Raw genomic sequence first — 23,932 nt, 5'->3', positions numbered from 1 at the left:
GAGGAAAATCAGGTGAAGATGGTGTTTTAAGAAGGGATGTCAAGCGCTGCTGAGAAGTTGGGGAGGCCATGTTGCTTTTGTTTTGGGGACGAAGCAAGTTGATGATCCCAATAAGAGCGATGTAATGGATCAGTGGGGACCATGGGGAGACTTGAGTTGGCTAAAGGGAGAGTAGGAGAAAGTGGAAATGAAAGCAATCAACGACTCTTTTGAGGAGTTTCACTGTGATGAGGAAAAGGGAACAGGGAGGTGGCTGAAGCAGGAGAGGTCAAAAGTTTCCTTTAAAGATGTGAAATTGGGGGGCCGGGGGGCCCTCAGGTGGTTAAGCATCTGCTTTTGACTCAGGTCATGATCCCGGGATCCTGGGATCGAGCCCCTGCATCATCTGGGCTCCCTGCTCAACGGGAAGTCTGCTTCTCCCTCTCCCCCTGCTTGTGCTCTCTCGCTCCCCATCAAATAAATAAAATCTTAAAAAAGAAAAATAGATGTGAAATTATGGAGCATGTTTGCATGCTGCTGGAAAGGATGATGGTGGTGGGATTTATGGGCTGAGGGGAGGGGATGGCTCAGTTTGCTAAGCTGGGAGAGGCACTGGGGTCAGGGCTTGCCGGCTGTGGAGCAGACACTTCTGTCATTGTCTGGCTGGAGGGAGACAGTGTGGCTGCTGGTGCACTAGTCAGTGAAGTGGTGGTGGGAGGTTGTGGGTGTTCACTTCTGTCAGCTGTGATTTCTCTAGGATTTCTTTGAGATGAGAACGGGTAGGGATGGAGAGGAGAAAGTGAGAAGGTCTCGGGAAGGGAAAAACCCACTCTGGGATGTAGGGTCTCTTGGGAGAGGCTGTTTATCTGAGCTTTAAGATCACAGCATGAGAGAATATGGTCAGCCCGGTTATGTGAAGTTCTCTGGGCATGGCCGTTGCCAGGGTGCAGGCATGGAGGGGAGCTGGGTTTACCTGAGGCTGAGCACTTTGCCAGACAGATAAGACAGAAGAAGAGAGGAACACCAGGGGGTTGCTCCATCGGTGGGGCAAAGAATCGAAGTCAGACAAGGATGGTATGGCAGACAGCAACTGCACCGATGGGAAGGAAAGGGTCATGGAGGTCAGTGTAGCTGAGGCGGAACTTTATGGGCCAGCTAGAGGAAGTAGGCTGGAAGGAATAAAGGAGGTGGCCAGAGGTGGATGCTTGGAAATAAGATGGTGAAGAAAAAAAAAAAAGGGGAAATAAGATGGTGAAGACGGAGTGGCACTGTCATAAAGAGGTTCAGGATGTGCTATTGGCATGGACTGCTAAGGCAGAGTTGTGGTCAAGGGGCTGGGGGCAAGATTCCTGGGGGCATGATGTTTCTGTGCATGGAGGCCTCAGGGATGGTGGCAGGACTACCATGAGGGCACTACAGTCTTCAAGAGACTTGCTTTATCTCCCTCTGGAATGTGAGGTCCTCGAGAACAGAACCTCAGTCTTATGGGGTACCAGGGTGGCTGGGTGGGTTCAGCGCCCAACTCTTGATTTCTGCTCAGGTCCTGATCTCAGGGTCACAAGATCCAGCCCTGAGTTGAGGCAGCTGAGCATGGAGCCTGCTGAGGATTCTCTGTCTCCCTCTCCCTCTGCCCATCTACCACCCTGCTCACATGCACTTTTTCTCTAAAAAACAACCAAACAAAACAAAACACAAAAACAAAAGGACCTCGCTGTCTTGAATATGGCTGTGTCCCCAGTGCCTGGCACAAAGCAGGCATGCAGTAAAACTCTAAGGAATGCCTGGTGGGGGGATCCCTGGGTGGCGCAGCGGTTTGGCGCCTGCCTTTGGCCCAGGGTGCGATCCTCGAGACCCGGGATCAAATCCCACATCGGGCTCCCAGTGCATGGAGCCTGCTTCTCCCTCTGCCTATGTCTCTGCCTCTCTTTCTCTCTGTATGACTATCATAAATAAATAAAATTAAAAAAAAAAAAAAAAGGAATGCCTGATGGGTAATTTGACTTCTGTCCTTGGCAGTTGAGGAGACTGAGGCCTGAGGTTCTCCAGAACTGTCTACACATTTTTGAGCCTTAGTGGGGAGCAGGTGTTTTGGTGGGGCAAATCTTTGAAGTTCCTTCCACCTACCCTTTCCCCATCCACCCACCCACTACCTCCTCCCCAGCTCAGGCTACTTGGTCTCCAGTTGGGCCCCCTCAAATTTGTTTTCCACACTGCTCTTAACATAATCTCTCTCTCTGCTGAGGATGAGACTAAGCTCGTTCACCTACAGGATGGTCAGACCCTCATGCTTGGCCACCAACTCCCTTTCAGCCCCTGGGTGTCCTCTGTGACCATGCTTTTCCATTCATCTCTGGGCCAGTGCATAACCCACTGTCAGCCAGGGAAGACCTGGAGCTTGCTGCCCACCTGGTAAGGCCCTGCCTGCCCTTCACACTTAATTCAGAGGGCACCTCATTCATTGGCGAGCCCAATTTTCCCTCCTGCTTTATTGTCCCAGTCATTTTTGTTGCACAGGACTACATGGGTCATAATGACCTGCATCCCACCCATCTGTGCAAGTGGACTTGAGCACATGAGTCACAGAGGTCACATCCAGGCGGTGTGTGTTCCCAGAACCCAGTACAGGGCACTGATGTTTGCTACAATGCACGCGAGTGAAGGTGTGTGTCTGTGTGATCGGTGAGTGCCACTGCGAAGAGCTGAAGTGAGAAGCTATATACTGTGAGCTACAAGATGGAACCAAGAGCAGAGCTGGGAGGTTTTATTACCAGCAAATCTGTACACTGTACACTGAGGGGCTGGCAGGATACACGAGAGGTCCTCCCCAGCCTGCTTGCCTCATCCCCACAGGCCAGAGTGGATGTGGGGGTGTGTTCTGGATGTCCATTGTTTGCCCTGGCCCAGGGACAGCAGAGCACCTTTCTCTCCTGCTGTTGCAGAGCCATCAAGGGCTTTCATGGCCGGTCACAGGGGGCAGGGCCCTTTTTCCGCTCTCGGCTCAACAGCGTCACCAGCTTGGCCTTGAAGCCTGAGTGAACACTGGGACGACTGGAGGCCCCAGCTTCATCACTGTCGCCCAGCTCCAGTTCCAGCAGCCGCCGGTACTGGGCCTCCAGGCTGCTGTCTTGGGTGGAGCCAGGCCAGCCCAGGTCCTCACTGTTGTGGTAGATAGGGCTGGCCAGGGGGCTGCGGTGGCTGGGACCCTCCTGCTCGGGGTCCCTATCCCTGGGCAGCATGGGGCCTGCCTCCAGCATGCCTAGGTTCTCATAGAGGTGCTCGGCATTGCTTGGGGGCCCACTGGCCCGTTTGCACACTGATGCATAGAGCCCAGATGGTGGCTCATCTTGGGGTGCTGGGCTCAGCAGTAGGGGCAGGCTCTGGGGGCCGGGCTCAGCCAGGCGCACCCTGCGGGAGCTTTGTAACTCAAGGCCTGGGGGCACCTCCCGCAGCTCTCCTGGTGGGTCCAGGGAGGGCAGGGAGATGGCCCGAGGCAGAGGACAGGGCCGGGGGCCAGCCAGCTCTGGCAGCCTTTCCCGCTGGCGAGCAATGGCAGTGGCCACAGCCCTGCACAGGTCGAGGGCTCGGGGGCTGCTGAAGGCGAAGAGACCCTCACCCGAGTCACAGCGGCGTCCAGCTTCAAAGGAGAACATGCCCTGGACACAGGGTTGGGGTGGTATGGGTGGGTTAGTGGCAGAGGGACCTGGGCACCCCTCAACCTGCCACCCTCCCAAGCAGGGCCAGCAGAATAGGGTGGCTGCCCGGCACCTCACCTTGTCAGAGCCGAACTTGCGCAGGAAGTGGTAGGGCCAGGTGTAGAGGGCCTGGGGGTTGGAGGGCTCCCTCAGCTGGATGGCGTCTTGGCCTAGCACTAGGAGGTGGGGCCCCTTCAACTGGCAGCGGGTGGCAGCCTCGGTCCTCTGCACCACCACTGGAAACTCACCCACTGCAGGCAGGAGGGTGGCGAGGGCATCAGGTATAGCCACGTGGGTTCCCCACAGGTCCCAGCCCTGGCTGCAGGATAGCTGAGGCTGCCCCTGCACCTCTCTGACTCACCTTCCTGCCAGGAGGAGTAGATGGAATTCTCTTCCATGGGGACCAAGCCCCTCTTGGAAGCTTCTACCTCTCCTGGTCCCGAGGAACACTCCCCTGTGCCCTGGAGAATGAGACAAGGTCAGAAGTTAGAGCCCTCACCCTCATTCCTCTTTCCACATCCTGTCCCCGGGGCCAGTAACCTAGGACTCCAGGACAAGCAAGGACATCCAGAGACCTGGGTGCCACTGCCAGTTCTGCCTGTGACACACTGCATGACCCTGGGCACCCCTCTGTTTCCCCACCTGCAACCCCCCAGGCTCCCCATTGAGGGTGCCATGAGTTGTAAAGTAGGGGCACATAAGAGGACAAGCCCATTGCATGTGTGCTTGGCCAGGGGCTATGCCTGCCGGTGTGTGTCCCTAATAGCTTGGAGTGATAGAGGGGTGGGACGCGTGTGAGTGAACGGCTACTCCATCCAGGCCTCTTTCACCATCTCCCCTTCCCAGCCCCTCATCCCCTTACATCCTCTGAGCTCTGACTATCAGCACTTCCACCATAACCATGTTGGCCCATGGTAGTATGGCCAGGGTCACGTGCAACAGCTTCCTCACTGGTCTCCTTGCTCTTTTGCTCCTGTTCATTTCCTTTTTTTTTTTTTTTAAATGTAAAATACTGTGGTAAAATACACAATGTAAAATTTACCATTTAACCCATTTGAAAGTATACAATTTAGTGGTTTTAGTATAATCACAAGATTGTGCAATGGTCACCTTTATCTAGTTCCAGAATTAAAAAATATATATATATATATTCATTCAGAGAGAGAGAGAGAGGGGATCTCTGGGTGGTTCAGCAGTTTGGCACCTGCCGTCGACCCAGGGCGTGGTCCTGGAGTCCGGGGATCGAGTCCCACGTCGGGCTCCCTGCTTGGAGCCTGCTTCTTCCCCTGCCTGTGTCTCTGCTTCTCTCTCTCTGTGTCTCTCATGAATAAATAAATAAAATCTTTTAAAAAAAAAAAAGAGAGGGATCCCTGGGTGGCACAGCGGTTTGGCGCCTGCCTTTGGTCCAGGGCGTGATCCTGGAGACCCGGGATCGAATCCCACGTCGGGCTCCTGGTGCATGGAGCCTGCTTCTCCCTCTGCCTGTGTCTCTGCCTCTCTCTCTCTCTCGTTTTTTTTTTTTTTTTTTTTTTTTTTATTTATGATAGTCACAGAGAGAGAGAGAGAGAGAGGCAGAGACACAGGCAGAGGGAGAAGCAGGCTCCATGCAGGGAGCCCAACATAGGACTTGATCGCCGGTCTCCAGGATCACACTCCGGGCTGCAGGCGGTGCTAAACTGCTGCACCACCGGGCCTGCTCTAGTTCCAGAATTCTTAAAAAATTTATTTATTTATTTATTTATTTATTTATTTATTTATGATAGAAAGAGAGAGCACAAGCGGGGGGAGGGGCAGAGGGAGAAGCCGACTTCCTGCCTGCTGAGCAGGTAGCCTGACATGCAGGGTTCAGGGCTCCATCCCAGGACCCGGGGATCATGACCTGATCCAAAGGCAGACGCTTAACCAACTGAGCCACCCAGGGGCCCCTAGTTCCAGAATTTTTTTTTTTTATCATTCCACATTAAAATCCATTAGCAGTCTCTACCCACTCCCCCTTCCTAGCCCCTGGCAGCCACTAAGCTGCTTTCCCTATAGATTTGCCTATTCTGGGTGTTTCACATAAATAGAATCATACAAATATATGGTCTTTTGTGTATGGCTCCTTTTAATTAGCATGATGTTCTCCAGGTTCATTAATGGTATTAGCATGTATCAGTACCTCATTCTTTTTTTTTTTTTTTTTTTATGGTCAGGTAATATTCTTTTGTATGGATAGAATACATTTGGTGTACCATTCATCAGTTAATAGCACCTTTGAGTCATTGTGATTAATGCTGCTCTGAGCATTCTCATACAAGCTCTGTTTGAACACCTGTTTCAATTCTCTTGGGTATACACCTACCAGTGGAATTGCTGGGTCATACGGTAACTCTATGTTTAACTTTTTGAGGAACTAGGCTCATTTCCTTTTGGTCCATAATAGACTCTATGAAGCTTTATTTTTTTATTTTATTTTTCAAAGATTTTTATTTATTCATTCATGAGAGACACAGAGAGGCAGAGACACAGGCAGAGGGAGAAGCAGGCTCCACACAGGGAGCCCGACATAGGACTTGATCCCAGGACTCCAGGATCTCGCCCTGGGCCTAAGGCAGCCGCTAAATCGCTGAGCCACCCAGGAATCCCTCTATGAAACTTTAAAGCTTTCAGTCCCTGGCTCCCCAAAACTTCCTCCAAAGGCTTCTCCTCTCAGAATAAGACCCCAAACTCCAAATGTGGCCCAAAGTAGTTTCAGCTGGTTCCCACCAAACTCTCCAACTTTGCCTCCTCCTAGGCTCCCTCCCCACTCCTTACCCTCCAGGCATGGTGGCCTTTCCACCTCTTTGATATACCAAACTTTTCCCTGCTTCAGGGCCTTTGCCCTTGCTACTCCAACCGTTCAGGATATTCCTCAGGCCTCAGCGTCCGGATCACCCTTGCCTCAGATCTTTGCTTGGTGAGTTCTTATTTGTCCTTGAGGACTTGGGCTTACTGCCCCTTCCGAAGAGGCCTTCCCATCTAACAACCCACCATTCATTCCTGGTCCCACCAGCCTTTCATTTTCTCCACAGCATGAATGGCCATGTGAGATTCATTCTATGGATTTAGGGGGCTATTTCCTTAGGCTTGTGGGTCCTTGGCAGGTACTAGCTGAGTGCCAGGATGTGAGTGACCACGGAGATGAACAAGGTGGGGGTATCAGGTAGTCCACTTCTGGCCCCGGATGCCCTGCCCAACCGCCTTATGCTCACCTGGAAGGCCAGCTGGCAGATGGGGCCCATCCATTCCTGGCGATGCTGGGCAGCCAGTAAGTGGCTTCGCTCTGTGGTGGTGAGCAGGAAGGCACCAGTATCTTTGGGGCAGCTCTCACCATCAGCAGGCAGCACAGACACGCAGTCAGCCAGGCGGATGACCCGCCGTTCCCCACGCCGGCAGGGTCCTGCAGACCTGTCGCCTGCTGGCCCCAGGCCACCATCCCGGACATCCCAGCTCTCCAGCCGTGCCACACCTGATGGTCCTCCTGCATACAGCAGACCCCATACCTTCCGCCAGGACTTCTGTGGGAGGTGAAGATGGGGGAAAAGACCCTTGAGTGGCAGTTCTCCCTGTAGCTCAGCTCAGCACAAACTGCTCAGCAAATGTTCCTGGCCACTCAGGCTGGCCTCTGCTTCCCTCAGATCCTCAGGGCCATAGAGAAGGAGGCCTTGCCAAGGTCAGACCAGCAGGGGGAAGAGTCTGTGCTTGGGGCCAGGCAGCTGTGGGTTCAAATCCACCCCACCAATTGCCTTTGACCTCCAGGAGCACTAGTACCCCCATCTCAAAAAACTAAGAGTACACAAAGTTGGGGCTTCTACTGGGTTATGTCTCTGAAGTATCTAGTAGTTAAAGCAGACCACCTGATACTATCATTATGTTGGTGCCCCTACTCCCTTCCTCACCAAAGAACAGGTCCCTTTGGACCATGGGACAAGGACTGAGCCAGGAAGGAGGCCTCAGTCTCATGATGGCAAGGAAGGAAACATGCAAATAGCATAAAGCAAAGGAAATAGACTGTTTATCTCCCTGGGCAGCAGCTGCAGCTGAGCTATGAGGGTGCAGGGCCTCCTGCCTGGGGAGACGTAAACTCCCCAACTATGTCCCATAACAGGGCTATAGGGACTGAGCCCTCCTATGTGGGGTGGGGTCGGAGGGATCCTCCAACTAAGCCTCCAGCCTTCTCTACAGGGGCCTTGGTGCCTCTACAACATGGGGCGGAAGGCTATCAGGTCAGTCAGCTTCTCAGCTCAGCCCTGCCCCAAGGTTTGGATTCTTAGATCCTCCCCACTCTTGGCTTCCCCATCCTTGAACAGGGCTGGCTCTCATAAAGGCCCACTCAGCCCAACCCACTCAAGCTGAGAATGGGGCTCTGTTCTATTCCCCAGCACCTTGGTTGGGTCACCCACCCTGACTCCCTTCCCCATTCTCCCAGGTCTTGGTGGGCTGAGGCTGGGCCAGAGGCCTACCGCCCTGGGCAGCTGCTGGGCAGCCAGGGTCCCCACCTTGCCGAACTTGACGTGCTGCTGGTAGAGGATGCCGTCCTTGATGGGAGTCTCCAGAGGCTCCATGGCCGCTGCCAGGCCTCAGGACTGCCACTCTGAGGGCCTGAGGAGACTGGTGACAGGCCAGAGGGGAACTCCTCACACTTCCCCTTCTGGCCACTTCCCCCTCCCTCTGTTCAGAGAGGCAGCTGCAGGGCTGGGGGGAGGGGAGTCCGTCTTCAGTAAAGGAGGTAGGATAGGGGGTGGGGACGTCACATATACCTTCCTCTGGGTCCTGGGGCCCCATATGCTCACGTGGGCCTGGCAGGGGCCTCAGACTACTGGAGAGCAGATGACCTAGGCCTGTACCTGGGTCAGCTGACTGTGAGTCATATGCTCTGACCTCTCTTCTGTGCAGGGCAGCTGTATACCCCAGCGCCTGATATTCCCACAGCCCCGTCCCTGCCCCAGGACCCCCCTCTAGCCAGACTGGCCAGTTCCTTGCTTTTTCTCTTGAGCCTCAGTCCCGCTCTGCTTATTTTAGAACTGTTTCTAATATTCACTTGGTCCCGTCTTTACATCCCTGTTCATTATTTCCCCTTTGAACCACTGTCCCACTGTGGTCCTTTCAACCGAGCCCAAACCAACCCATCTCTCCCCTTCCCAAGCCTTTCCCGACTGCCCCCCTGCGCTGGGGCATAGCCTGGGCTCCTCAGCGTGGCACCCAAGGTGCCCTGTTCCGGCCTCCAATTGCCTCAGCCCAGTGCCTCCAGGGAACCCCTTACCACTGTTCAACTTGATCGCTGGGCTGCCTCTAACCCTGGGAGGCCCCACTTTCTCACTTTTGCTGTGCACAAGGGCCCAATCAGTGAACTCCGGTCCTCGCAGCATGGCCCGGTCATGTATGGGTGGCATGCCCCCAGTGGGTCCTGGAGAGCTCACATACTCTTTTTAAACTTTGCTTGTTGCCAGGCATCTTTTTTTGCCTCACCTTGCTAGAGGCTACTATTGGGGCTATGAGTCTGAATTCTGGGGACAGCCTCATGTCATTCAATGTCGCTTTTACAAAAGCATGGGTAACCAGGCTGAGTAATACCATTTAGGGTCACATGTGGGGTGTCAGCAGGAAATCTTTTCCAAGGGCCTGCCCACCTGGCTTTGTGTCCATTGCAGCCTGAGCAGCCTTGAGCTCCAGCATTAGGACACCCTGTCCTTTGCATTCTCATTGCATTTCAATGATGAGGAAATCGAGGCTCAGAAACATTAAGTAACTTGCCTAAGGCCAAACACAAAGTGACAAACTGTGACTTGAGCAATGGCTGTCCTGCTGGGATACAGCATGTGCTGCTAGTGGCTCTTCCTCTGCCTGTCCCTCGCCAGATGCTGACATCCTACTCCATTTGCCAGGAGTCTCCTGCTGCCACCCCCAATTATTCCTATCTCCTGTCTCTCCCACTTACCTAGGAGCTTCCCAACAGGTGTTTGCCTGGATTGCTTGGATCCTGAGCCCAGCAGGGAGCTGGACACAGAGTGAGGTCACCGAGTGCTAGTGGCCTGAATAGCAGTCCTGTGGCATCTGCTGGCCTCTCAGCAAGGGGAATAGAGAATTCTCTACTGGCAGTCTGTGGGCTGTGGGCAGTGTGCACTGGCAAATGGGCAGGGGGGCTGAGGCAGGAAGTCGCCTCCCAAGGGGCCCCAGGAGCTTCATACAACAGACAGGAAGGGGGAGGCTGGGGCAAGGTTGGAGATTATAAGAGCCAACCAGAGACCAGAAAACCCAACCATTTCCCCTTGGCCCACCAATGCAGTCTCTCCTTTAGTCACAAATACAGCTAGCCCAGAGGTCATACCCAGAGTTCCCAGCAGGGGGCCCCAGCTACATGGCCCTTCCTACAACTAAGACCCAGCAGGCCCAGTGTTGGCAGTAGTGGTGGGAGATACTAGTTCCCTGAGTTGGAGGGGCTATGGAGGTCAGAGGGTGAGAGCTGCCCAGGAAGCAGGGATCAGGCAGCGAAACACAGAGGCAGGGCTGGGCTGAGACCAGGGGCTTGTGCTTTAATGATAGCCTGGGGTAAAGGGGAACAAAAATAGTAATTCTGGGGGACACAGGGAGCAGGCAGCCAGGCCCAGCCTGGCCCAGCCCAGGCCAGCTGGGCCAAGGATGCTGGCTTTTTGTCCAGGGGGCTGGTGTATGTGGTTGGTAGCTGGAGACTGAAGCCTCTCAGAGACAAGGGACGACAGATGGCTCAGAAGTCCATGGAGCTGTGGGCCAGGTAGTCCTTGCGGCCGATGTTGCTGACCTGCTTGGTCTGCATAGCCTCGAGTTTGGGGCAGTCAGTGATTCGATGGCCCAGGCCCCCACAAAAGGCACAGCCACGCTCTCCTGGGGACACAAGGATGAGAGTCCGCGTGATTGCAGGACCAGGCACCACACCCCAGACTTTGGTTTCCCATTAGATCCCTCCCCCAAGTCCTATGATGTGCAGCATGGACCTGTTTTATGGTGTTCCCCCTAACTCCCCCACTGGACCAGCGTCTCCCAGCCCACAGTCACCTCCAATGTCCAGCATGGACTCATCCCCGCAGTGCAGCACTTGTAGCACAGGAGGCACCTTCTGCTTAGCCTCCAGCAGCAGGGCTTTGAGGTCCATCAGCACCGACTCATCTGTGGGGGTATTAGGGTATTAGGAACTCTGTGGCCTGCAGCCAGGACCTGGGTAGCCACAGGCAGAGGACCCAGGGAACAGCTGAGGTGGCCCTGATGGCAGCCTTACCACAGGCCTTGTTGATGAAAGTGGTTGCGATGCCTGTGTTTCCTGAGCGCCCGGTACGGCCGATACGATGCACTGCAGAGAGGAATAGAGCCTCTGGCCTACTGTCCAGGGTCTGGGGGCCTAGCCCACACCCTTGACCCCGAGCTCCCCACCGTAGTTCTCGATCTCCTCAGGCATGTCATAATTTATGACATGCTGGATGGCAGGGAAGTCCAGGCCCTTGGAGGCTACGTCTGTGGCCACCAGGACATCCTTCTTGCCCTCCCGGAATGCCTCGATGGCTTTTGTCCGTTCCTCCTGGTCTGTGGAGGGTTAGGCAGGAGCTGTTAGAGTAACAGGAGACTGGGGAGTAGTGGTAGGCCCACTGGGCAGGGAAAGAGATTAGGTGAGGGGCAGCAATGGCAGCAAAACCTATGCCTAGGAATGCACTAACCCCTGACCTTTGCCCCCATGGATGGCCACTGCCTCGACCCCTTTCAGCAGCAGGTATTCGTGGATGGCATCGACATCTGCCTTCTTCTCTGCAAAGATGAGCACCTGTCCAGGTAGGCCAGCTTCAGTCATGAGGGTGGACTCCAACAGGGCATGCCCGACCTTCTCTCCAGCATTGTTGCGCATGTTGCGCCCACCACCCCCTCCCCTTATCCCAGGGATCCTAGGCCAGGCTGGCTGGCTGCACTTACGGGTGGGGGTGTCTTCTGTAGGCACTCAAGCAGGTATACCATCTTGGCCTCTTCCTTGACATATTCCACCTCCTGCCACCACAGGAGTCAGGTCAGGTGGGCCTTGAATGGGCTCACCAGCCATGGCTCAGTCATAGTGCCTGGGCCCCCAATCCTGGCCAGTAGGATACCAGAAGCTTCCTGCTATAAAGGGCTGGCCGCCCTAAGAATGCTTCCTGCTAAGGGCTGGGGCTTTGAATGAAACCCTCGGTGCCCACAAGGTGGCCCCTCAACCCTACTCCAAGAGTTTTTATGAGACCTAGCCAGATCCAACCCTCACGAGTGAGACTCTACTCATTAGGAGCGCTTGCCCACCTGGATGACATCCAGGCTGGCGGCCCCAGCACGCCCCACGTTGATTGTGACAGGCTTTACTAGGGCACTCTTGGCAAAGTTCTGAATTTTCTTAGGCATGGTGGCACTGAAGAGCAGGGTCTGACGCTGGCCCTGAGGAAGAGAGGGCTAAAACTGAGGGCAGGTAAGGCCTGGGAAGGCCAAGTAGCTGGGATGAAGCCCCCCAGTGCAGGGCCAGTAGGTGGGTAGTGCCAGGCCTCAGGGCCTGCCATGGCTGAATGTTTTGTGCTGGGGGCAGGGATGCCCCAGCCAGGCTGGGATGGGCACCTTGAAGTAGGAGAAGATGGTGCGGATGTCGCCCTCGAAACCCATGTCAATCATGCGGTCAGCTTCATCCAGAGCCAGGTAGCGGCAGATATCTAGGCTGACCATCTTCTTCTGCAGCAGATCCATGAGGCGCCCAGGGGTGGCCACCATCATGTGCACACCACTGGGGATCAAGAAGAGGCCCTGAGATCAGGGCTACCTGCCCGTCCTTGCACTTAAGTGTTGGCATTCTGCTCATTTTGCCCTCTGGCCTCCTTCCTCTCTCCTTATCACTTCTATCACCCTCTCCTACTTGCAAAACACAGCTCTTCTGGAAGAGGCTGCAGCCTTCCAGAGCTCCTCCCCAGCAATGATCAACTCTGCCTAGCACACCTTTCCCTCTTCAAGGTCATTCCCCTTGCCCCCAAGGAGGGCTGTCCTGATCTCCACATAGGCCACAGTTGGTGCTCTCACAGCTCCCTCTGTAGGTGTTGAAGGGTTCGCTTTTCTGGTAGGCTAAATTAATATTTTCTGTATCTAATTGTCCCTGAGACCAGGAATGCCTTGGAAAGAAGGACGTGTGTCTGGTCTGTCCATGACCTCAGAGCCTGGTCTAGGGCAGTGTCTCCTTGGCACTGTCTCTGGGGGACTGTACCAGGTGGAAAGGCCATGGATCCAGCCCTGCCCTAGTGCCTCAGCCTCCATAATGGGTCACACGGAATGACCCTGACCTTCCTGGACACCCTGGGTCCCCCAACTCTGTCTTCTGCCAGGAATGTCCTGACTCATGACTTCCCAGATGACCTCATTCCATCTGCTGTGCTCCCACAGTATGTTACCACAGCCTTCTGTCCTACCCCAACTGATTAGATAAGGAACTCCTTGAAAACAAGGGGTCCACAGAGGTCTTCTGTAAGGGTCTTAGGAGTAGCTAAAACAAAGCCTGTCTAGGGGCTTTAGCTTGTCTAGGGGCTCTGGAGAAGCCCACAGGGTAGGGGTGCTTGTGCTCACTGTCGAATGGTTTCCATCTGCTCTTTGACAGACATGCCCCCGATGCAAAGAGCGCAGCGCAGGAGTGGGGAGCTGTCCTCTTGCAGTAGGCGGCAGTAATACTCCAGGATACCATGGGTCTGCCGGGCGAGCTCCCGCTGTAGGCACAGGGCAGAGGTTGGCACCAGAAAGCAGTCCTGTCTCTGCCCTGCCCTCTAGCCTGATCTATCTTACCGAGGGGCAGATGATGAGTCCGTAGGGCCCTTCACGCTTGGAGAAAGGTAATCTCTTTTCTTGTTCCAAGCAGAACATGATGACAGGCAATGTGAACACCAGGGTCTTCCCTGAACCCGTGAAGGCGATACCTATCATGTCACGGCCAGATAGACTGTTGGAGAGAACAGGCCTGAGGATCAGGTTCAGTAGAATGTAGAGAATGAGTCTCCAGATGGACACCGAGTGATCGCTCCTCCCTATCACCTCCCTCTTCAGGGCCCCCAGGTCCATACTCACATGGTGGGGATGCCCTGGATCTGAATGGGTGTTGGATGGTGGATGCCTTTCTTCTTCAGGCCTCTCAGGATGGCTATGGAAAAGAACTTCAATATCATCCTTGTGTCTCACAGACAGTTTATCAGGCTTGTAGAGCTGTAACATTAGCACTACCCTCTTCAAGTTACCCCACAGAAAGAGAGAGAAAAATACTTGTCCAAGACCTAGCATAAGAAGAGGCAGGGTTTGCACCCAGGTCTGTTTAAGGCCAATGTCACCTACCCACTGAAGCTCCCTAATGGCAGAAGACAGTGAACAGATACATTTGGGGCAACTGAAATTCAAACCTAAATCCCTCTATTTCTACTGGCTAGACCCATCACTGCAGATGCTGAGCTCAGTGGGGGCTGGGACACAACCTCACAGTTGTTTGACTACCAAAGTTCCCAGGTACCTGCAGGAAATTTCATTTCCTTGAAGCTCTTAATGGGTGGTGGGATACCATCTCCTTCCACCAGGATGTGGTACTTCTTCCGAACGCGTTCATGCCGCTCTTCAGACATGCTCAGGACATAACGGGGCGGTGTCCAACTGTGAGTAGGTGGTGGGGGTCAAGAGAGGCCCACAGCTGGCTCTGGGGTGTCCCTGCCAGCCTCAGCCATATACCATTCCAAGTAACAGTGACTGCCTTCCTACAGACTGAATAACATACCTGGTTTTGATTGGATCGTCGTATGTGATTCCCTTGGCCATTTCCTTCACTGACATCAAGGCTGAGGAGACAGATGTGGCTCAGGGCTGGGTCTTGCTTCCCAGAGCAGGCCCTTCAAATTTAACTAACATGCCTGAGGTTGGGGGAGGACGCTCAGTCTACCTCCCCACCCTGCCCTGGCTATAAACATACCTCGGCCCTCAGCCACACTTTCCAGGATCTTTTCCTCTTCTTTCAGTTGCTTCTCCTTGGCAGACTCCTTGCGGGCTGAGGAAAGCAGCAGAAGTCAGAGAGGCACCAGAGCACTGCACCAAGCTGAGCGTCCCCGCTGCTTTCCAGCTCACCTTCAGCCTTCTCTTTGAGGTGCTGGTGCTGATCCAGGAGGCTGACGTTGGACTGAGGGCCCAGTGGGATGTCGTCCTCATCTCCCCGGGGCTCGCTGCCGCTGTCCTGCTGCTCCTCCTCCGCAGCTCCTTTGCGTCTTCGTTGCAGTAGCTTCTGGAGCTGAGGTTCCACCAGCGCCCCTCAGAGACCAGCCCAAGACACAACGAAGCATTGGGCCCAGGGGCCCTATGTCAGGATCTTGGCTTCTGGGAGAAGGACCTGCACCCTGCGACGTGGAGCTGCCCTACCCCTCAGGTCAGGTTGTTCGTCCCTCCTAGCCGCAGGGTCACGGCCCCAAGTACTGACAGCTCGCTCCACTGGTGGCCACCCCCCGCCCTCCCCCGCCCTCATTCCTCTTCCAAACCGGGCCCTCACCAGTAGCTGCCGGCGCTGTCGCAAAGGCACGTAAGGCACGTACTCTTCGTCGTCTTCATCCTCCGTCTCGGAGCGGCTTCCGGTAGCAGTCACCTCGTCGGTGCGAGCCCGCTGCAGATATACATGAGGAAAGCTCAGGCTCCGGCTTTCACTGCCGCCGGCCACCCGCGCGGACACTGGCCTCGCTCCTACCTTCCGTTCGGGTTCCGAGTCCTCCATTCTTCGCTGCACGCATGCGCGCTCCGGGGAAACCCCGCCTCAACTTTTGAGTGAAGCCCAATCAGATGTGGAGAAGCGGAACGTGGGCGCCTAGCAACGACCTCGGAGTGCCGGGTCGCGCGGAGGGACAAACTTGCCCCTGAGGCCCCGGCAGGGCGCTGTCGGAGTCCCCCCAGCGCGGCGGCTCGTTTGTTGCCAGGAGCGAGGGCAAGGCGTCAGCCAATGCATTATGGGACGCTGGGTGACTTGGAGCATGCGCTAAAGGCTCAAACCAAGCCTAGGGAAAGGTCGGCTCTTGAGTGGAGACCGCTCATCTGCGTCTGACGTCATCCGGCACGTCCATGTCGGGCATGGGCGCGGGGGGTGGGGCGTGTGTGGCTTGTGGAAAAATCAATCGACTTACACCGCAGCTGACTGGCAAGCTCGTCAGTGTGAGAGGACACAGATCTTCAGAATAGTTGAGGGCTAAATGCGAGTGACTGTTTTTTCGCGGAGGGTCTGTGTACATACATACGGAGCGATTATTATTGTGCTACAACAGAGGTTAGAGTAGCTCACTGCCTGGGGAACCAGAGAAGGCTTTGGAGAGACGTGCCTCTGAGCTTCCAGAGGTATAGACTCTCGGAACAGGGAGTGGAGGAAAGGGAGAGCTTTCAGACTGAGCGTCCTGCAGGAGTGAGGGTCTGGGCGTGTGCAAGTGCAGATTCCTCAAGGAGCAAACTGATCGTGTGCCCAACTGCTATGGGGTGGCGGCGGCCAGGGCTAACGCTGGATAGGTTAGGTTGGGCCCAGAGCCTGTTTTGAGAGAGAGAGAGAGAGAGAGAGAGAGAGCAGGAACGAGGAGCAGAGGCAGAGGGAGAGAATCTCAAGCACAAGCAGACTTCACACCGAGCATGGAGCCTGAGGCGGGATTCCATCTCATGACATTGAGATCATGACCTGAGCCAAAATCAAGAGTCTGAGGACTGAGTCACCCAGGCACCCATCACTAGGGACTTTTAAAGAGGAGTGATCCCTCACTACAATTTTTTCCTTCATTCATGTATTTATTATGAGCATGTACAGGGTGTTGTGCACAGTGCTGAAGCAGATAAAAGATGAAGAAGACACAAACCTGGCTTGTGAGTTTATGGATTAGTTGAGACAGAAATATAACAGGTCTTGAGGTTAAGGAGAAATATTCTAAGACAGATAAAGTAGTACTTTTGGAAATGTCACAAGGCAGGCAAATGGATTCTCATAGTAAGAATGGCCTTTCAACTGGAATGTGAAGGATAAGCAGGAAATGAAGGAAAGGTAATCTGCAAAGAAGGAAACATGTGAGCAGAAGTTAGGAGACCTGAGGGTGCTAGGCCTAGGAGACTGAGGTCATCTGGTGTGGCTGGAGTAAAGTGCTGGGAGGCCAGGCATGGATGGCTTTGAATACCACCCACAGGTCTTTCTCTGTAGGTAAAGCAGCTCCTTGATCAGACATGCACTTTTTGAACAATGAGGCAGAATTTTAGATACTTATGCCAGTTCAGCAGCAGGGCAGGAGCCTGGTGCAAGAGTTGAAGGGAGAGAGGAACACAGATAATACATATAGAGACAGGTTTCACAGGGGCATATGCATACTTCCTTGGGGATTAGGAAAGGCCAGAGACCAGGAATTGTGAGCCTGTGGGTGATGCTTTTTAACTTCTTTAGAAGAGGAAGCTGGCACTGACTGCCCATGGTGAGGTTCAACCTGGGAGGAAGGAAGGGGGAGGGAATGGTCTCTGATTCTGCTCTTGACACTCTTATAAAGGGCTCTTAGTAACTGTGTGGCCACAGCCTCCACTGCTCCCCACATAAGCTCAGGTTAAGTGCCAGATTTAGAAAATGGGGGCAAGGAGCTAGAGCACAAATGTGTGCAAGGCATTTATAAACGAATCTATTGTATTAAAATCTGAATTTACGAACCAGATCCACTGCAGGAGATGGGACGTAGGAATGAGTAGTTTGTTTTACTTTATAGAAGGGTTCATCATCCTCAACTCTCAAGTTAATTAGGCTACAAGTCTCATTTCCATTAGAAAGTCAGATCCAATTGATATAAACTCCATGTGCTTAACTTCCCTTGACAATGGTCAATAACCCAGGCTACAGGTGTATAGTCTGTAAAGGCCTCAAGCCTTTCCCAGATCCCTTCTCATAGCAGCTGCCAAGACAGTCTCACTCCTCTATCTTGCAGAGGGGACACGGCCTGGGGAAGGGGCTGCTCCAGGTCATATACCAGAATCCTCCCAACAGGAGCAAAGTGCAGAGATGCTGCTGTTATACATGCCCAGGCTCTTAGCCAAAATGAGTGCGCTAAAGTCACTTTCCTGTCTTAGCTTTAATTTTCTCATCTGTAAAATGGGATAACAGTCCCACTTAGAACCGCTGTGAGAATTAAGTGGAAACTACCAAACTGTTGACACAAAGTATGTGCTCAGTGAGGCTAATGACCAAGGCAGATCCCATGCTTCTGAGTACATTCCTCACCTCACCCCTGCCCCAGACCAGCAAAACCACCAACACACTTGACTCTGTGTCCAAATGTTGTTTTATCTTTCGGCAGGAAAGATCTTCACAGTATCAAAAGTAAAGAATTGAAAAACAAGAACAAAAACAAACACAAAGAGAGCAGTGTTGGGCCAGCAGTACCATCAGCCCCTAGCCCACAGGCCAGTCCAGCCCCCAGGCTCTGAGTGAGGAGGCTGCATAGCACCAGGAAGTGGCTCTGCGGAGGTCCTGAGAGGCCCCAGCACAGCACAGCATCCATTCAACTTTTGGTTGGTCCAAGATGGCGAGGAGCAGGAAGGATCTTGGGCAGGGGCGTAGGGATGTGGAAGAAGAAACTGCAGACTTTCAGTTGGCAGTTGGGGTCTCAGGACACCCTGAAGAAGCTTGACCCGGCAGGGGCTGAGAAAACAGGAAAGTATGGCTAGCCTCCCTGTGTTGGCTCTGGGTTTCCATGGGTCCCCATGGGCAGGTACTGCTGCCTGCTATTTTTGCTCCTCAAGCTGAGCATCCTGAATAGTCTTCCTTGATTACCTACAGCAGAGGACGCAGGTTAAGACTCTGCCAGGAACAGCTCTCCTGTAATGCATCTTTCCAAGGCAGGGTAGTGTAAGAGCCCAGACTCTGGCCTTTGGTTTCCTATGGACAGGTAGGGGAGAGGCAGCATAAGCACTCTGACTCCTGCCTCAGGCTCCGGTACACAGCCCAGTCTAGGTCCTGAATCTGTGCCAGCACTGCTTTTTCATTCACTCTCAGGGCTCCCAATCTCACTCTGAGGAGGGTGGGAAAGGTCAATGGAGAGCCCTTATGGTGGGGTGAGGCAGGGAGGGAACATCTCTTGTCTTGGGAAAGAGATCAACCAAAGAGGGAGTCCCTGAGAGAAGATGGCCCAATGAGGTTTCCTGGCTGAGTGGGGCACTGGGCTGTGGGAGGAGGTGTGCCCCCTTTTCTCTCAAAACAGGCAACAAATGAAAGTGCCTGGGGTTCCCATAACTCCTGGATCCTGTGGAAGTGGACAAAAGAGGCAGGAGGCCACCCTGACTTTGGCAGAAGCTCTTTAGGATGTGGACTTTTCAGTTGGCAAAAGATCAAGGAGCCTAGTCCCTTCAGAGAGAGGGACTGAAGTGAATCTAAAGACAGACCTGACTCCAGGCAACCTAAGGTGCCATAGGGAGCCAAGCCCCAGGCTGCCCTGGCTTCAGGCTCTCTGGCTGTTCCTGGGGGGCTGAGGCCAGCATCAAGGGTGGGGAATCCTGACCCAAGAGAGGACAAGGGGACTCGGCTGAGGGTCTGGGAAGTCTACTGCCCTGGCCCAGAGAGGAGCAGGAGGAAGACAGGTGAGGACATCTTGGGGGTTCCTGAGCTCAGCTCGCCTGCCCTGGTTTCTTGTTGCCTTAAGGGCAGTTTTGTGGTTGCCAGCCAGCAAGGCCTGATCCCAGGGAGAGCACAGGGTTAAGATAGGGCATTGCACAGCCATTAGGTTGCAAACCCACCATCAAGGCCTGCTTGCCTGCCAGCCACCCTTCTCTCCTGCATTATGGTTCTCGGTCTTCTGTTCTCAGTCCAGAACATCATCTGATATGTCAGTATTTCACACAAAAGGACCTGTATAGGTGGTTGGAAGAGGAGCCCCGAGCCCAGCTGGAGGCCAGGTCTCTTCTTCAGGAGGCAGCTTAGCTATTAATTTATTCATGGGGCTTGTTCATTTGGGGAGAGCACTTACCAAGTCCTCCATTCCTCAGTGACCTTGCCAAAGCCTTGGTCTAGCTCATCTATCCTCTTACTGATTCTTTGGGGCTAGTTTCTTCTTGTACGGCTTTAGCTGGGAAGCAACCTGGTAGCAAGTGGCCTACTAGGCCGGGCAAGTAAGACTCATCCCTGAGGCTAATAATGTCAGGGGTGATGGTAGTCCTCTGCGGATTAAGGCTGCTTTTAGCTATTTGAGAGGCAGATGGTAAGGGAAGTAGAGGCCTGATGGAGATAGCCCTGGGTTGGCAGTGTGGGAAGGGTCCTTCAGGAACACAGGCAGGAGGGGTACCAGGAGGGTCTGGCCCAGGAAGGAGAGATGGAAGGACAGAGGCCTAGGGGTGAGTGGCCACAGGAGAAGAGATGGGGCCTATATCTTCAGAGAGGGTAGCTGTCACTGTGGAGGTACAGGGGTCAGGGCTGGCAGGCCACTAGTCCAACTCTATGTGCCCCACAGCATGGGGACACTGAACATGACAGAACCTAAGGAGACGGAGTACAGAGCAACACTTGGGGGTCTCCATACCTCATTGAACTGTGCTGGGAGTGGTTTTCTTGAGGCTGAAGTTGGTCCAGTTCACAGCAACTTTCTGACGAGTTTGCTTTGCAGAATCCAAACAGAACCTATTATATTTGAGACACCAGAAAAGCATAATCAGAGGTTCCCCCTCTCCCTGCTGGAGCCACAGATCCATGTGTCCTGGTCACTAAAGGAACCAAGTCAGCTCTGTACAGCCTCCCTGGCTCCAGGGTATCAGGATCTAGCAGGTTATGAGAGTGTTGCTGGCTTTCTGGACAGGGTGTCCACGAGCCTAGGGAACAATCTATGAAGAGACTGACACTGCCTCAGGATACAGAGTCACTCCTCACACTGTACTTTCCTTTGGCTACACTGGGCTTTTTTCTTCTCCCCTAGGTTATTGTGTGTTGCTTTCAGCCACAAACCTCTGTCACAAAGGCCCTGTTTTACCTGGCCTACTTGTTCTTCTCTCTCAGGTCTTAGCTTGGGTCCCACCTCTTCTGGGAGTGCTGCCCACTCCTACGTCTTAGCTTGGTCTGCAGCCCCACTTCTAGCTGTCTCGTCACAGCCCCATGCCCTTACTCCTCCAACAGCACTTACCGCTGGACTGTGTGTTTATGGCTCTCTCTCCCTGTTAGACTATCTGATTTGCCTCCAGCCCAGAAATCAGCCCAGGCAGGGCAGAGGACGTGCAAGTGAATAAACAAGTGAACAAAGCTAGAGAAAGCTCTGGTTCTTGGGGTCTGACATGCCTCCTTCTCCCTGTCCCTTACACCTTCCCAGATGCTGTGCCCTGCTTGTGGATACCTGGGTTCTAGCAGATAGACTGCTGGGGGAGAGCCTCTCCAGGGTGTCAGGCTGAGTGAGGGTAGGCGAGAAGGCATCCTCACACCTACCTCTTGAAGTATTCCACCTCCCGGTCAGTCTCATCCATCTCCACCCCATCCATGTCCTTGGGCAGGAACACATCGTCTAGGAAGACACAGCCAGGAGGGCTCAGTGCCCACGGCCAGGCCTCTGGGGTCATGCTCTCGGGGCAGCACTGCCCACACACGAGGTCTACCCTCCACCCTGTGGCCTGGCTGGGTGGGGGGTTAACCACTCAGTTCCTGGTGCACTCACCCAAGGAGGCGGCCGTCTTCTCCTGCTTGTTGCGGTTCCGGCGGCTGCGGCCCTTGCCCTGTGGCAAGCTTTGTGGCCTTGCTGGGCCTGGGGGCTGCATAGACTCCTGCTCCAGAGGCTGTGCTTTGGCCTCGCCTGGCCAGTTTCGCCAGGAGCTGCCCTTCTCGTCAGCTTTGGGGCTGCCAGCCCAGCCTGGTCCTGGCTGGCTCCCCTCTCCAGCCTCAGCACAGCTGCCCACCTTGGAAGGCTCTGGGGCCTTGCCTGGGTGCTTGGAGCTGGGGGTCTGGCCCTTGGCATTGGGAGCCTCAAGGCTAGCTGGGGACCGGGGGGCTGGGCTCGCCTCATTCTTCTTGGACTGACTGCCCTGTCTCTTGCCCTTCCGCGGCTTTCCACTTGAGGCCACAGGCTCAGATAGCTCCTGCTTGAAACTGGGAACCTCCTTTGGGCTTGGCTCCTCAGGGCTAGGGTTGCCTGGCTTGGGTGTCTTGACCCAGATCACCCGGGAAAGATTGGGCACTGCATTGAGTCTCCTCACCAGCCCATTCTCAGGGATGATACCGGGAGGGGGCCCCCTCACCTCTGTCCATGGTGGGTGAGAGCCTCTCATTTCTGTCCATGGTGGGGCTGGCTCACCTGGAACTCGTAACGTGTGGTTCTGAGAGGACCCCAAAGTCAAAGGGGACAGGTCAAGGTTAATGTCAGGCCGTTGCTCTGATGAGCCATTGAAGTTTGAGGGGGATAGGTTCTGGGGCTCTGGCTCAGCAGCCCCTTCCTTAGAGAATCCATTGCTGTCCATGTTGAGCTCACACACACTGAAGCTGGCACGGATAGAATCCTTGACGGTGTTCTTGATCTCTTGCAGACGGCTGCTCAGGAAGCTGTTGACCCGATCCAGCTCCCGGTCAGGCCACTCCAAGAGCCTCTCCCTGGTAGGCCTTGGCTCCCGGCTTCCAGAAACACTTCGATTCACCTGCTTTAGAGCTTCTGCTGCCAAGTGGGCCTTCTCCTTTTCCTGCCAATATAAGCAGCAGTTTCAGCTGGGGCCTGGCAGCTGCCAGGCACAATGTGACACCTGACACATCAGCCTGGGGCCTGGCTTTGCAACTAACTGGCTAAAGGCAAGGTCCTGTCATCCAGGCCTGCTCACCCACCCTGCAGGAGTGAGGGTGAAATACAATTAGATAGGTACATGTTCTGGGGATGAGACAGTTAAACTCACAGAGGAAAGGTTTTATAGTTTGTTCATTCAGAGCCCCAGTGTCAGTCTTAGGGCCCAAGACCACTAGGACTCAAAGGGATAAGAATGCAGCTAATTGCACCTTGCCTTCCTGGCCTGAACTAAAACAACTCACTCATTTGCTGAGTCTCAGTGGACTCATCTGCAAAAGGCAGACAATAATTCTGGAGTGAAGACCAAAGTGGGGATGCAGGTGAGGGAGATGGCTGCTACAGAGGCATTCTCTCCAATTCTGCTGGTAGTAGGGAAAAAAAGCTGTGACATCATGGGAGGCCTTTCAAGAAGTAAGTTGGGGCTGTGAGACCACCAGGGTAGGTCAGACTGCTCTGGGTGGCAGGAATGTGTGTATGGGTTCTATGGAAGAGGGAGAAGTTCCATACAAAGGCCACTCACCATTCAGCTGTCTCAAGTCATCAAGCCCTGCTTAAAGTGTGCCCGATGGCATACACTGGACAGCTACATGGGGCCCCACAGCAAGATGTAAAAGCAGCCCCCCCTCTGCCCAGGTGAGAACTGGGAGGCCAAACTCTGTCAGTGTTGACAGACCCAGTTCTGGAGAATGAAAGTGGAAAGTCTGTGGGCTCTGAGTCACCCCACCCCTCTGCCCAACCCCCACACACCAGCAGGCCAAGGATGCCTTTCAAGGGAGACGGGAGACAGATGTCAAAAGCCCATGGGAAGGAGGTAGTGGTGTTGGTTGGGCCAGGGATTGGATGACTTCCACCATTTTACATATTTCTAGCTGATCTGGGAATGGAGGGGGAGGAAAAGGAAACTGGGGAGAGAAAAGAGGCTTGCCACCACCTCACAGTCAACTTAAAGGGGTGACCCTGTGCCCCAGCAGAGCTCTGCGATGGACTAGTACCACCACTGTGGGACCTTGGACAAATCACTTACTCTCTCTGAACCTTACTGTCCCCCTTGGTATATTTGGGAGAAAAATAGTCTACCTATACCTCACAGTGTTGCCAGGACACCTGAGAGAGCATATGTCCCTTCCCCCAGGTGCTGACGAGGCTGTGACTTGGCACTGTGGTACTCAGGTGTGGAAGCAGCTCGGTCTGGAGCAGTGTTTCCAGCCCTGTGCCATGGAGTTTAAGGCCACGGCAGAGATCTGAGGCCACAGGGAAGAACGAAGGACTGGAAGGCCCTCCACATCACTCCTCCCCTACACCAGCACAGCCAATTCTGTTAAGATTGGAGGTTCCGTGGAGGATTTCAATTGCAAAAAAAGAGCTCTGCTGCTAAACAAGTCTGAAAACAACAAATTAGAGGAAGTGACATGGAACCACATGCGATTTGGTAGTGAGAGGAGAACATAGAACACACTTTCTGTAATGCGCCACGAG

General features: G+C 54.1%; 3 protein-coding genes across 30 annotated transcripts in view; all 3 read right to left on the bottom strand.

The window, feature by feature from the left end:
- Positions 1-2,725: 2,725 nt before the first annotated feature.
- DOK3 (docking protein 3) lies at positions 2,726-10,045 on the bottom strand. The gene is made up of 5 exons (XM_049108837.1): positions 8,189-10,045; positions 6,902-7,207; positions 4,033-4,132; positions 3,750-3,922; positions 2,726-3,632 (listed from the first exon to the last, which is right to left on the bottom strand). The coding sequence occupies exons 1-5, from the start codon at positions 8,252-8,254 to the stop codon at positions 2,934-2,936; spliced, it is 1,344 nt and encodes a 447-aa protein (XP_048964794.1). The 5' UTR covers positions 8,255-10,045; the 3' UTR covers positions 2,726-2,933.
- Positions 10,046-10,197: 152 nt separating this feature from the next.
- On the bottom strand, positions 10,198-15,676 carry DDX41 (DEAD-box helicase 41). Of its 4 annotated transcripts, none has more exons than XM_049108834.1 (17): positions 15,409-15,669; positions 15,217-15,327; positions 14,802-14,961; positions 14,650-14,724; positions 14,458-14,518; positions 14,200-14,336; positions 13,767-13,839; positions 13,488-13,659; positions 13,275-13,411; positions 12,285-12,447; positions 11,979-12,110; positions 11,625-11,696; positions 11,382-11,478; positions 11,094-11,243; positions 10,942-11,013; positions 10,722-10,832; positions 10,198-10,550 (listed from the first exon to the last, which is right to left on the bottom strand). In XM_049108834.1, the coding sequence occupies exons 1-17, from the start codon at positions 15,433-15,435 to the stop codon at positions 10,414-10,416; spliced, it is 1,887 nt and encodes a 628-aa protein (XP_048964791.1). In that variant the 5' UTR covers positions 15,436-15,669; the 3' UTR covers positions 10,198-10,413. The 4 variants fall into 4 exon arrangements, with proteins under 4 accessions (XP_048964791.1, XP_025290901.1, XP_048964792.1 ...); XM_025435116.3 differs by having other exon boundaries at positions 13,488-13,641; positions 15,409-15,665; XM_049108835.1 differs by lacking the exons at positions 10,198-10,550; positions 10,722-10,832 and having other exon boundaries at positions 10,936-11,013; positions 11,094-11,264; positions 11,375-11,478; positions 15,409-15,676.
- Positions 15,677-17,983: 2,307 nt separating this feature from the next.
- The window catches only part of FAM193B (family with sequence similarity 193 member B), a 33,232-nt gene continuing 27,283 nt past the window's right edge, over positions 17,984-23,932 (bottom strand). For 16 of the 25 annotated variants that reach the window (XM_025435110.3, XM_025435106.3, XM_025435109.3 and 13 more), the window contains 4 exons: positions 21,347-22,358; positions 21,121-21,196; positions 20,231-20,328; positions 17,984-18,360 (listed from right to left, as the gene is read on the bottom strand). In XM_025435110.3, coding sequence (XP_025290895.1) covers positions 20,232-20,328; positions 21,121-21,196; positions 21,347-22,358 — 1,185 coding nt within the window. In that variant the 3' untranslated portion in view covers positions 17,984-18,360; position 20,231. Of the gene's footprint in view, positions 18,598-19,451; positions 19,564-20,230; positions 20,329-21,120; positions 21,197-21,346; positions 22,359-23,932 lie in introns of all 25 variants that reach the window. The other 9 variants (XR_003131051.1, XR_003131052.1, XR_003131049.1 and 6 more) reach the window with 9 other exon arrangements.

This window comes from Canis lupus, chromosome 4, assembly GCF_003254725.2.
Source record: "Canis lupus dingo isolate Sandy chromosome 4, ASM325472v2, whole genome shotgun sequence".
NCBI classification, from domain to species: Eukaryota; Metazoa; Chordata; class Mammalia; order Carnivora; family Canidae; genus Canis; species Canis lupus.
Note: the sequence above shows the minus strand (reverse complement) of the source record. Positions and strands in the feature narration are given on the sequence as shown.

Bases quoted from the DNA above. Each gene is read 5' to 3' on its own strand.
- DOK3 (XM_049108837.1), bottom strand. From the start codon at position 8,254: ATGGAGCCTCTGGAGACTCCCATCAAGGACGGCATCCTCTACCAGCAG. The intron at 7,208-8,188 runs GTGGGGACCCTG...CACCTCCCACAG, and splicing joins AGCACGTCAAGTTCGGCAAG to AAGTCCTGGCGGAAGGTATG. The intron at 3,923-4,032 runs GTGAGTCAGAGA...TCCTGCCTGCAG, and splicing joins CTACTCCTCCTGGCAGGAAG to TGGGTGAGTTTCCAGTGGTG.
- DDX41 (XM_049108834.1), bottom strand. From the start codon at position 15,435: ATGGAGGACTCGGAACCCGAACGGAAG. The intron at 14,725-14,801 runs GTGAGCTGGAAA...TGCTTTCCTCAG, and splicing joins CCTCAAAGAGAAGGCTGAAG to CCCGCAAGGAGTCTGCCAAG. The intron at 14,519-14,649 runs GTATGTTTATAG...CTGTCTCCTCAG, and splicing joins AAGTGTGGCTGAGGGCCGAG to CCTTGATGTCAGTGAAGGAA.